Source organism: Centruroides sculpturatus, unplaced genomic scaffold (assembly GCF_000671375.1).
Source record: "Centruroides sculpturatus isolate CEXI.00-Female unplaced genomic scaffold, Cexi_2.0 scaffold434, whole genome shotgun sequence".
NCBI lineage: Eukaryota > Metazoa > Arthropoda > Arachnida > Scorpiones > Buthidae > Centruroides > Centruroides sculpturatus.
In genome coordinates this window covers 575,877-589,324 of record NW_019384694.1, presented here as the reverse complement: position 1 = coordinate 589,324, position 13,448 = coordinate 575,877, and the positions used below count along the sequence as shown (strand labels likewise).

The following is a 13,448-nucleotide window of genomic DNA, read 5'->3' as shown; positions in this document are numbered from 1 at the left end:
TCCCGAAGAGACGAACAGTCAAAAGTCTGGTCATACCCCCCGAAATGGTGAAATATGTTTATAAAGGTGGAAAGCGCATACAAACGTAGCGTCTGTCTAATTTAGATAAAAGGAACAAGGAAGCTCATTCTCGTTTTCATATTCTATGGGTTATATATTAACCCATAGAATGTGTTCCTATTCTAAGGGTTAATATATACTCTTTAGAATATGAACATGAGAGAGAAATCATCTTATTTTTTCTATATATATATATATATATATATACATACAATAAAATGTAATATATAATAAAACAACTGGTGGATGGGACCTGTTTGATTCCTCCTCTTTTCAGTCGCTACCCAAATCAGGCAGTTGGTCCTGACCCTTAGTGCCTGCGATCATCCAGTCAGTAAGCTGTACTACTCCGTTCTGGGTTATCGCATTAATTTGCTTTTACCTAATTACAAGGTAAACTTGGTACCCAAAATGCTGGATCCACCAGCACCCTTTGTGAAAGTATGGTGCACGCATCTGCATAACCTGTTCCAGTCTGGGAATCTCCCTACTGTTAAGTCTAGAGCTTGAGAAATTTATCGCAACCTTAGGCACGACGTTTCTCTATCCCTTTTCCCGTTACTATCGACGGGGCCACTGTTTGGCGCAGGTGTTTTCATGGGCTGATACCCGAATACTGCGTCGAACTACAGTGAAGGATGCTTACGGTGACCATACGTCCTTTATTTAAGAGGACAGTCCTTTATTTCACTACTCTGTCCTCTAACTTTATTTATTTTATAAAATAGGCATTTTGTCCTTTATTTTGTAAATTCAATGCAAAGTTTAAAAACTTTTTTAATAATATATTGAACAAGTTAGTTTTGTGTACGCCATCGCGATCAGTGTTGTCATCATGTTCATACGTTGCTACATAGAGCGCGGTAGTGCAGTGTGTCGCCAACCGAACGGCCCTTTGACAGTACCAAGGGGCGGACACTCTTATGGGGATTTTTATGATAGTTTTTTAACTTTCTGGTTGGTAGATGATACACTTGGAGCATTGGTGAGCATTCGTCAACACTTGTCGACAATCTTCGGGGGCTCAAGCATGTGACATATTTACTGTTAATGTGCTAAAAAATTGGGACATGTGCTTTATTGAAATAGAGGTGTTTGAATGGGTCACATTACTCAAAATCCCTTTGTGGGTGAAGGTAGAGGAAAGCTAGATTTTTATTTCGAATCATTGGTCTGTAAATATATTCGACAGTGAATTATTTGATGAAGTTTTGTGTGTAAAAAAATATGTCACAAACGAAAAGATCGACGAATGGCGACAGAATAACAAGCCCTGCCATCAAAAGTGGTTGAGATTTTTGAACATTTTACAGCAAAAAATTGCTTTCAAAAACATTTGTAAAATCGTAGAATTTTCTTTGTCTCCCTGGATCTAATGCATCGTCGAACGAATATTTTCATTGGTGAATAATATGTGGACGAATGAAAAAACCCAGTTAAAAGTAAGCACATTATTTCTGTCAAATACAACTTTCAAATGAACTGTATAGAATTTTATGACTTTTTAAAGCGTGAACCAGTGCTATTAAAAAAAAAATTAATTCTACTGAAAAGTATCAAAATTAATGTTATTTGAATTTTTACAATGTGTATGTATGTGTAATAAATGTTATAAACTTATGAATTATATAAGATTTTTTAATTTTCTTCGATATGTCCTTTATTTTCCCCAAAAAAATATGGTCACCATAAGGATGCTACACAATACACTCCGCCAGAAATAAACTGCGGTCCATCGGAGTATACGTTGCGAGTGTAGATTATCAGATGTGCGACTCTTCGCCGGAAACGACAGCACATCTCTTCTATTTCTGTAGGGTAGCGAGAAAAATTTGGGATTTGTAATATCCCCGTGAATCTTACATTAGGTGTGCCTGAGAAGTGAATGGACACGATACTTAGAATATTACACATTTATTTTACATGTCATATATCTACAGAACAGGGTCCAGCGACCAAAAGAGGGCACTGCCCTCGGTTACAGAGATTATATATCGGGCGTCTCGCCCTCGGGCGCTGCGCTCGACGCGCCCTTTACATGTCGTGGTAAGACACGACATGGCAGGATTGGATCGCCCCCTTCTCGGACTACCCTTTCTATCACGTGAGAAGGTAGTTATACACATCCTGTTTAGCAAAGACAGCACGACTGTCTACGTGGTTAGCCTCCTTATCCATATGGCTAAACACGAGTTATGGCTAGCCAGGTGTAGGAGGGCATTCGAACACCAAATCACCACCCACCGTCTCTTCCGGTTCAAAATGAGCTGAACGTTTTTATACCTGAAATTCAAGCAACAGTCCTGTTTGTCTAAAAGTTCATTTTACTTCATAACACGTAGTGTGATACAAATACCGTTTTCACGAGAAAATCGATGCCAAAATTTCGATCGAAACGTATATTTTAAGTGTATTAAACACAATTTAACATTTATATTTTAAGTATAAATTTTTTATTAGCAATTTAATAAATTCAACACGATGATTAACAACTTAACAATAAAAGAGTAACAGTTTAAAATTTAAGTCGACGAATGAATTTCATTTTCACATTTATAGTTCCTATTGACTTTTTTAAAACGACCCAAAACTAGAAAGTGGTCAAGATTTTTTGTCACTCTTACCACGTAACACATTTCACGAAACATCCTGAGATAGCTCATTTGCATAATGCGTAACCGAGGAGGAGGAGAGAAAAACTGTCCACTGTTAAATTTTGTCTTTTGGCAACAATGAAATTGATGCCCCTTGTAACTGGTGTCGAAATATGTTTTAAAAGTTGGCCATCGAAAATAGAAAATATCTTGTTCTCATCGTGTAAAGCATTATATTTTTTAAAACATTAAGTATATTTATTTAAATTTAAAAAAAATTATCATTACACTCCAACAAAACTTAGAAGTTTGAAACACTGAAACTACAAGTCATTAATTTTTAAGTTAAACAATTTGGGAATACCCTGTAGAGCTGTGAGAAAGTCTACCGGAGATTGTTCGGATTGAAGAGACATTGACCTATTTAACACATTATACAGCTATCATTAGGAAATTCATCAAGAAAATTTGGGAATAGTTAAGGAATTATTAATGATAAGTAAGTGTTACAACTGTTCAAATTCATGGGAGCGTAACGCGTTTAAATAAATTATTATAATTGATTTAAACGAAAATGTTGCTCAAGAGCACTAATTCTTAACGTGGAATGCACCACCCCCAGATATGTTAGGTCATCATGTTCATACGTTGCTACATAGAGCGCGGTAGTGCAGTGTGTCGCCAACCGAACGGCCCTTTGACAGTACCAAGGGGCGGACACTCTTANTCAAATTCATCGGAGCGTAACAGGTTTAAATAAATTATTATAACTCGTTTAAAAGAAAATTTTATTCTAGAATAGTAATTCTTAACGTGGAATGCACCACCCCCAGATATGTTAGGTGCATTCGTTTACCTAGTTTACATATTTACGTCAATTTGACGTCATTCTTATATTTTTGTTACGGGAAAGTGTAAAGTTACATCAGATTGACGTAATAGTGTACTATAAGTTTTATGCGGTGGATACGTTCTACAGAAAAACGCATATAAAAAATTCGCATAAAAAAAGACTTTACTTGCCTTGAAAAAGTAGGGATACGTTCTGTAATTTTCTAAAAACGCATAAAACCAAAACGAGTTAAAATTAACTTAAAACCGCATAAAAAAGTTTGCAGAAATTAAAAGAAATAGGCTGCTTAATAAATTACTTCGAATGTCTGAAAGAAATTCATATAAAAGCTTAAAATAAACTTGTATTCAGACTTAATTCAGTTTATTTTATTGAAAAGTAATACGGCCAGCTAGTATAAAAAATATACGGCCAGATAGTGTTCACCCTACTTTAAACCCTTGTCCTCCCGCAACGTCTATGAGAATGCCCCGGGAAATCCAACTCCAGCTGTGTTCAAGGTCATCCAGATGTGTAAACAATGACCCATCGGTGTTAAATTTCACAGACGGGCGAGACAAAGGAAGTTAAACTTTGAAGCTTTTTCTTCAAAATTAACGCATTTCTTTCGTTTTTTTTCAGTTTTAAGTATTTTTTATGTTTAATTACATTTATATCAAAAATTGCTAGGAACTAAAGCGATTAAGGTAGATCTAGCTGTCCTTTACATCCATAAACGTTATATGTCAGTGGAACAAATGGAGTGAGCTTTGAGCGTTCCACGATTTTTGGAGACTGTCTATACGCGGGCTTCCTAAACAAGCCTATATGTATGTTTGTCCAAGAAATTTTTGGATGAAATACAAACCGCACAACTTCAAAATCGCATAAAAATAATCCGCATAAAAAGAGACCTTACAGTACACGATATTGGCAAAACGAATGCACCCTTTGTATTACAGACATTTAACAATTATACATTTAATTAGTAACAAAGTTTATAAAGAACACTTCAGATAAACATCCTGAAAACACTCATATTTATCTGAGTCTCACTTCAGTAAAAGTTTGAGAAAAATCCACCAAAGGCCTTCAATCACATAAGCTGTGCATAAAGATAGAATACACGTGAAAAAATAGAATTCTACTTTCTTAAATTAACAAAAGAAATATAAGGGGGTGCTAGAGCACATTTTAAAAATTTAACAGGGGTTTTGCAACAGAAAAGGTTAATAATCACTGCTATAGAATTAAAGATAAAATTTTAAGTAAGGAACAATTTTTTCTTTGTATATATACAAGGAAAGAGATATATATATCTAAATTTTTGTATTATATCTAAAAGAATCCTATTTTTTTGTGAAATGACTTCTACATTAACATTTACTATGAATGTCATATAACCATCAATAAGAAAAGATGTTAAAAGCATTGAGATGTAAAGATACAGAAAAAATCTAATAAATAGAGAAGAAAAGATTCTTGGGTAAGATATACTGTGTACAATGAGTGTATAGTATAAATAATACTAGAAAGTAAATTTTGAGACAAACAGCAGCAGAACACTCAGTGAGATGTTTCACAAAAGTATTTCAGTTAAAAGGATACACATTGAATATCAGCAGAAACAGAGATTTCAAGATTGTGATTAATCAGTCAAAGACTGAAAAACTGATCACCTTTTCTTGACATTGTTGTAAATGTCCTTCAGTAAGATGATTTTTGCAATAGTTTGTAAGCACATTAGTCCTCACATGTGTGACACCATTTATTTTTGTGGTTTCTAACTTATACATGCAGATTGTGCAATCTGTGCTCTAATTCACAAAAGCATATTGATTTTGTAAACAAAGTATATTTATAAAATCAGTATATCCTTATGAAACATATTGATATATTCCATAAGTTTATGATGAATTATTTAAATGAATAATGGATTTCAGCACTGGAAACCATTCTCATAAATCTCACAATGATATCTCCTGATAGTATATATCTGATTGAATTGCTTCTTCTGATCTGTTGTTGGGATAGAAATGTTTATCTTATCTTTTGAATAAAATTTAATTTATTGTATAACAAGGGAATTCATTTTCTGATATGTAATCATTTTATTAACATTTTGGTAATTTTTTCTACCTTAGATCAATCCTATTTGCCTATAAAAATTAGCATAATGCACATAATACTTTTTATTGTAGTGACAAATTTGATAAGGACTCTCATGATTTTCCATCAGTACAAGGACTTCCTTTTATCATCCATACTATGGATGACAGAATGAAAGTAAGCTTGAAATACAAGAAATTAATCAAAGAGTTAAATCTCAGCTTTCACTTAATTTCATATGTCAATATTTATATTGAGAATTGTGTCTTTGGGAATACCGAATTTTGCTTCTATAATTCAGACGATTACTTAATAAATACATGCTGTATTTCGGCATTAACTTATCAGTTTTATTAAAAGATTACTTATATTAGGAAAACANATGGAAAATAATTATATCATTTGATTTCAAGATATTTTGTATACCTTAAAAATAATTAATTCTATCCCGGGATTTCCCGGGATCCCGGGAAACAGTTCACTTTTATCCCGGGATCCCGGGACAAGCAAAAGACCGGGAAATGAGAAACCCTAATAATTACATCACATACATGTATTTATGTTCAAGTCAAAACATCTTAATAAAAATACCAAATAATTTCTGTTCAAATCCCAATAAATTACTGTAATACAGTAGTCATATTTTGCTATTGTGTATTGCATATGTGTATTTTTTGACTTTATGATTTATACATGCTAGGTTAGTAAACTTCTTGTTAAATTTGTGTTAAATCAGTTTTCCAATATATGGCCCAATTTTCCTTTCTGTGTTAGACAGGGTCCACTATAGACAGGTTAATTTACTTTAATTTTTGCAAAAACTTCAAGGGACCAAAGAAATTTTCTGTTAACAACAGATTTTCACTATATATAGGTTCCGTTATAGACAGGTTTGACTGGATCAACCAAACCAAAAATATGCTAATATGAAATACAGAAGTTAATGTTGGCCATAAAATTTATTTTTAAAACAGGATATTTTATTGCTAAACATTCAACATCTATACTAAAAGAGTATAATTTTGGTATTTACCATATTTGACAATTATGAAATTGGTATTTAATAGGAATAATGAATCTGTAAGATATTCATATATTTTACAATAATTTTTTATGTTTTATTGACTATCAGTTTTTCATAAATTAAGGACAAAATCTCAAATTTAAAGTTTAGTGTTTCAATTTATTGCTCTTATTATTTATGATAATCCTAAGGACATGACAATCCATTTTTAAAACTATTCAATAAATTATAAAAATACAATGAAATAGTTAAAATAAAATAGACAAGACAAATCACAAATATTAACTCAAAAGTACAGAAAAAACTCAGGTTTCTGGTGTTAAATAAACATTTTTAAGTAATCAAACATTTCCAAAATTCTTTAGAAACATAACAAGCAAACTGAAATAAGTGAATTCTATATGTAGTCTAGTTTGATTTTGTTGTCTTTGAATATCCTTTTGAATATTGAAAACATTTGATTTATTAAAAAGTAATGTGTAACACCAAAAAAGTCAGTTTTTCTTTACTTCAAACCAAAGAATGTAATTAATCATTAAATTTATACTAAAAATTTGTTATATGCTCAATGTAATTTGAAACTATCCATTATTTGTCCATCTTCACAATGAAAAGGCTGTGCTACATGAAGTGAAATAAGAATTAAAAAATTGTAAAATGTTAACAATAAATATCATTTGCAAATCAATTACTAAGATATTTAACTTATGTCACATTAAAAAGTCTGGGTAGATTGGTTCAATAAAACACACACAAACATGCAATTAACACTTACATGAATATAATCAATGCACACTATGAAAAGTAATGAACTGAGAGAGAAGAAACACCAGTTCCTACAAAAATGTTTCAAAATATATTCTTAACAGATATAGTTAGTGCCTGAATTTTAAAAACTGTTCAGTTGATTAGTATAACATAGTCCTTTAATATTTAAATTAATAATTGTAAACAGAGTTAAAAAGCACTTTTAAGTTTAGATAAATAACAAAAGCAGTTTTTCTTCTTTAAAAAGTTAATTTTCACTTAACATAACTGTAAAAAACTTACAGTAGTTGATAGATTGAGAGCAAAACAATGTTGAAAATAAGATAGTGTGAAATAATAAATAGATAAATTTAATTGAAAATAAAACATTCCAATATTTTTTTGAATAATGCCAAATTGTTTGCAATCATTCTTGAAGTTATGTCCTGGAGAAATTTTCTTTTATATAATAACTTGTGTTTGATTAGTTTGACTGTTAGAAATTTAATCTGGGTGAATCAAGATGATCATGCAGAGATGGAGAATAACTCAAGGAAAGAATATAGGAATTTTCTAATTAAAAAATTTCAGGAAAACAGTATTTTGAGTGTTTGATTAAGGGGAATTCCATATAACACTTATTTCTTTGCACTTCCATTGTAAACCATTTATTCATATAATTGAGCCTCAGAATGTCATACTCATAACAGTATTCCCAGAAATCCACCAAGGCTCAAGCAGACACTTATCAAAAAGTTACAAAAAAGACCACTAAATTGTTGACAAAAAAATGCTAAGCCTAAATCTTTGGCTTTTATTAACAGACATTAGCTTTTAATATCAGAAATCTCTACACTGTAGATCAATTTTCTGGAATATATTACCCTTTTTCTTTGAAACTGCATTTGTGTACTAACTAAATTCATATTAAATACTTCTTTGAAAAATTCATTTATCATCTTGTACTTTGCTTTTATTTTTTTCGTATTCCTCGTCGATACGTGTATGCTCAACTCTAATCATCTCTCTTAACTCATCCTGAAAAAACATACATCAAAAGAATTCAATTTCTGAATAAAACATATAAAACTTTTTCATTTAATTATACTTACACCCCATCCTAAAGAATCTGCTAAGTTTTGGCATCCATCATCACAATTTCCTTCCCATACAACATCTCTAAAATAAAAATTTTATTTAACAAAATAACTTTGTTAAAATTTTTTCCTATTTTCTAAATTATAGTAATAACTATTATCGTTATAATCACTTTATTCTGAAGTATAATCTAATTACATTAAAAAACACTTNGTGAAAAAATAGAATTCTACTTTCTTAAATTAACAAAAGAAATATAAGGGGGTGCTAGAGCACATTTTAAAAATTTAACAGGGGTTTTGCAACAGAAAAGGTTAATAATCACTGCTATAGAATTAAAGATAAAATTTTAAGTAAGGAACAATTTTTTCTTTGTATATATACAAGGAAAGAGATATATATATCTAAATTTTTGTATTATATCTAAAAGAATCCTATTTTTTTGTGAAATGACTTCTACATTAACATTTACTATGAATGTCATATAACCATCAATAAGAAAAGATGTTAAAAGCATTGAGATGTAAAGATACAGAAAAAATCTAATAAATAGAGAAGAAAAGATTCTTGGGTAAGATATACTGTGTACAATGAGTGTATAGTATAAATAATACTAGAAAGTAAATTTTGAGACAAACAGCAGCAGAACACTCAGTGAGATGTTTCACAAAAGTATTTCAGTTAAAAGGATACACATTGAATATCAGCAGAAACAGAGATTTCAAGATTGTGATTAATCAGTCAAAGACTGAAAAACTGATCACCTTTTCTTGACATTGTTGTAAATGTCCTTCAGTAAGATGATTTTTGCAATAGTTTGTAAGCACATTAGTCCTCACATGTGTGACACCATTTATTTTTGTGGTTTCTAACTTATACATGCAGATTGTGCAATCTGTGCTCTAATTCACAAAAGCATATTGATTTTGTAAACAAAGTATATTTATAAAATCAGTATATCCTTATGAAACATATTGATATATTCCATAAGTTTATGATGAATTATTTAAATGAATAATGGATTTCAGCACTGGAAACCATTCTCATAAATCTCACAATGATATCTCCTGATAGTATATATCTGATTGAATTGCTTCTTCTGATCTGTTGTTGGGATAGAAATGTTTATCTTATCTTTTGAATAAAATTTAATTTATTGTATAACAAGGGAATTCATTTTCTGATATGTAATCATTTTATTAACATTTTGGTAATTTTTTCTACCTTAGATCAATCCTATTTGCCTATAAAAATTAGCATAATGCACATAATACTTTTTATTGTAGTGACAAATTTGATAAGGACTCTCATGATTTTCCATCAGTACAAGGACTTCCTTTTATCATCCATACTATGGATGACAGAATGAAAGTAAGCTTGAAATACAAGAAATTAATCAAAGAGTTAAATCTCAGCTTTCACTTAATTTCATATGTCAATATTTATATTGAGAATTGTGTCTTTGGGAATACCGAATTTTGCTTCTATAATTCAGACGATTACTTAATAAATACATGCTGTATTTCGGCATTAACTTATCAGTTTTATTAAAAGATTACTTATATTAGGAAAACATAATTTAATTTTTTTTTTGTTTGAAATTTTAATTATCTAAAACTAATAAAGATATTGAATATTGAAACTGTTATTTTCAATTTGAATATTTAAAAATATCTTTTATGTGCAATTTTAAAATTTCTAATTATCATGCTTGTGAATTTGATAAATTTAAACTGAAATATTAAGTTAATTTTTATCAAAACAATATCCATTATAAAAATCCTATTTCTTTTTAAATGAATTTTTCATAATAAAAATGCAAATTTTATAACTATAGACACAAAATATACTATTAAACAAATGAATGTAGTCTTAAGCTGTCAAGAAAAGAACAAATAAAATTTATTTTTATTGCTTTCATACTTGAAATTTTTTCTTTGATCTTCTACAATTAAGAAAAAAAGTTTTTCAAGTAGAAAAATGACATTTATATTTTGGTTTATTATATTTAACAACAAGTTCAACAAATTTATGTAGAAAATAATCAAAATATTGTTATTATAGTTTAGTTTTCTAAAGACAGTCAACAATATAAATTTTTTTTATTTACATTTTTAAAGAAAATGTAATGTCACCAACCACAATAATAATAATAATAGATAATATTAAATACTTCTTTGAAAAATTCATTTATCATCTTGTACTTTGCTTTTATTTTTTTCGTATTCCTCGTCGATACGTGTATGCTCAACTCTAATCATCTCTCTTAACTCATCCTGAAAAAACATACATCAAAAGAATTCAATTTCTGAATAAAACATATAAAACTTTTTCATTTAATTATACTTACACCCCATCCTAAAGAATCTGCTAAGTTTTGGCATCCATCATCACAATTTCCTTCCCATACAACATCTCTAAAATAAAAATTTTATTTAACAAAATAACTTTGTTAAAATTTTTTCCTATTTTCTAAATTATAGTAATAACTATTATCGTTATAATCACTTTATTCTGAAGTATAATCTAATTACATTAAAAAACACTTATGAAAATTAGTAACAGAAAAAAAATTTAATTGATAATATTTATGGGTCAAAAACATATTCAAAATTTTAAATTCTAATATGAATCTCTTTTGGAGCCACATTTGAAGAGTCAATTTATTTTAATAGGCTAAATATTACAGGATTAAACTGAGAGAGATGTTTTCTTTAAATTATTATAATTAAAAATTTTTAAATCAAATATATTTATCAATTTTTTAAGTATTAAAAAAATCATTACTTCTAAAATTTATTATCTGAATTTAATTTTGTAATTAACTCTCATTGAACTAAAACTTTTTCTGATATTTTCATATTTTATTTGGAAATTGTGAGGAAAAAATTAAAATTTACCTGTAATTTTTGTCTGAATCAAAATTCAATCCTGAGTGAAGACCCACTAGTTGAGCAAAAAAATTTGTCTGAAATATTAAAATAGAATCAATTTACATAATTTTGTAATTTCTTCTTTTTTAATGAAATAAAAGATTAATTTATTTTACTTGACCACATTTTTCTTTATTTATTAAGAGACGAGGTGTTGCTGGTGAAACACTAAAGAAAGAAAAGTGAAAAATTTATTACTAGATGTTAACTGCACAAATATTAGTTAGAAAATAAATAAATTTATATAATTCAATAATTTTTAAATAAATTTTTTGTGGGTACTTTGATTAAACAGTTCAATCAATACAATTAGAAATACAATAAAATTCTATTTACTTTAGTCTTATTGTAGAAAATATTTAAACAATTATGACAGTATAAATATATAAACAACAAGATTTTTTAAATATTTTCTGTTTATTAGCAGAATCGATATTATTATACATTTCTTTAAAAAAAAAATATTTATCAACTGAAATCTCAAATTATATAGTGAAGAGCAAAAATCTAGAATGGCTTATTAATATTTTCTTAGTGCATAAACAAAATATCTCAAGTATCTGAGAATCTAGTGTAATGTTACAATGTAATGTAGTCTGTTTTACAGTATTAAAATCAACATTTTATTCACAATTGCAAGTACTTTTGGTAGTTTACAACTATCCTCTTCAGGATGATTCAGTTAGACTCAAATAAAACAAGATTTTTCATATTTAAATATGAAAAATCTTGTTTGACATTTCCAAACTATGGATCACATTATATAATCAACTAAAATCTTAACACTATGGATTATTATGTAAAAGTGCATTTCATTTTTATTTTGTTTTTAAAAATTTATTAACTTTTATTTTTAAAGGCTTCTAAATTTATCATCAAATTTCAAAATTTCTTACATTCCATGGATACGTGCTTGAACATTTTTTAAAAAAAAGTTACTCATTATGTTCTTATTTTATTTAAATATGATAAATCTTGTTCAATTTAAATTAATTGAATCAGTCTGAAGAGGATAGTTGTAAACTACCAAAAGTACTTGCAATTGTGAATAAAATGCCATAAGACAGAATATGTTACATTGTAACATTACACTAGATTATTATTTGGTGTGAGGTGCAATTAACTTTCTTATATCATGGAGAAATTTATTAGTATTCATTATCTAAAATAACTTTTAAATATTAGTTCTGGGAAATTCCAAATATTTGAGAATACCAGCATTTTTTTAAAAATGTGAATATTAAACTGCTTAAATTTTAACCATTATGGGATTAAAACTTAAACAATAATTATGACAGACACAAAAACAATCAGTCATACAATTTGATTCTACTTATTATTTTAAATTAAATTTTTGAATATTCTTTCAATATATAAATTATACTTACTTATCAACTAAACTTGCAAAAGGTTGAACAGTAAGAGAAGTACCAATTATGATTAAAAGATCACACATTGGAAAATCCTATTAAAAAATTAGCAAAAAAACAATTACTTATAATTAAAAATTATTTTTATATACTACTATTATATACTGACCTCTTCTACACATTCAAAAAATCTTTCTGGAAGATGTTCACCAAAGAAAACAATATCTTGTTTAAAGAAACAATGTAATATAACTAAATATTCTGAATTTATATTTATTTATAATGTAAAAAAATAGAAAATATTATGTTTTTCCATAAGCCCCTCAATTATTTAAAATAACCAGACATAACAAAATAATCTTATTATTATTATCAGTACATTAAAAATATGTACAGCAAAGTATTGCTATAGTAGTTATAGTTAAATAAGTTCAAAAATTAAATTATTATATTTGAAAGTAAGAAATTTGCTTTATGCAAAATATTTTAACACTTAATTTTTTCAAATTTGAATAATTTACCTGGTTTTACTATGCTTTCACATTTAGAACAGGTGGGAATAACATCTGAGAAGATTTTCTCTGTTTTATAAAATAATTATAAGTTAATTTAAAGTTTGAAACTTCAATAAACAAGTTTAAAGAAAATTATAAATAAAATTTTATATATACAAAATTAAAT

General features: G+C 28.2%; 1 protein-coding gene and 1 long non-coding RNA gene across 3 annotated transcripts in view; both read right to left on the bottom strand.

Annotated features, from left to right (window-relative positions):
- Positions 1-8,304: 8,304 nt before the first annotated feature.
- On the bottom strand, positions 8,305-8,557 carry LOC111627397. Its single transcript, XR_002756996.1, has 2 exons — positions 8,479-8,557; positions 8,305-8,404 (listed from the first exon to the last, which is right to left on the bottom strand). It is a non-coding gene; the product is annotated as an uncharacterized LOC111627397 (long non-coding RNA).
- Positions 8,558-10,640: 2,083 nt separating this feature from the next.
- LOC111627411 (NAD-dependent protein deacetylase sirtuin-2-like) overlaps positions 10,641-13,448 on the bottom strand; it is a 65,897-nt gene continuing 63,089 nt past the window's right edge. For both annotated transcript variants that reach the window (XM_023370978.1, XM_023370979.1), the window contains exons 12-18: positions 13,289-13,348; positions 12,937-12,992; positions 12,786-12,862; positions 11,514-11,565; positions 11,365-11,432; positions 10,815-10,881; positions 10,641-10,740 (exon numbers count right to left, since the gene is read on the bottom strand). In XM_023370978.1, coding sequence (XP_023226746.1) covers positions 10,651-10,740; positions 10,815-10,881; positions 11,365-11,432; positions 11,514-11,565; positions 12,786-12,862; positions 12,937-12,992; positions 13,289-13,348 — 470 coding nt within the window. In that variant the 3' untranslated portion in view covers positions 10,641-10,650. The remainder of the gene's footprint in view (positions 10,741-10,814; positions 10,882-11,364; positions 11,433-11,513; positions 11,566-12,785; positions 12,863-12,936; positions 12,993-13,288; positions 13,349-13,448) is intronic.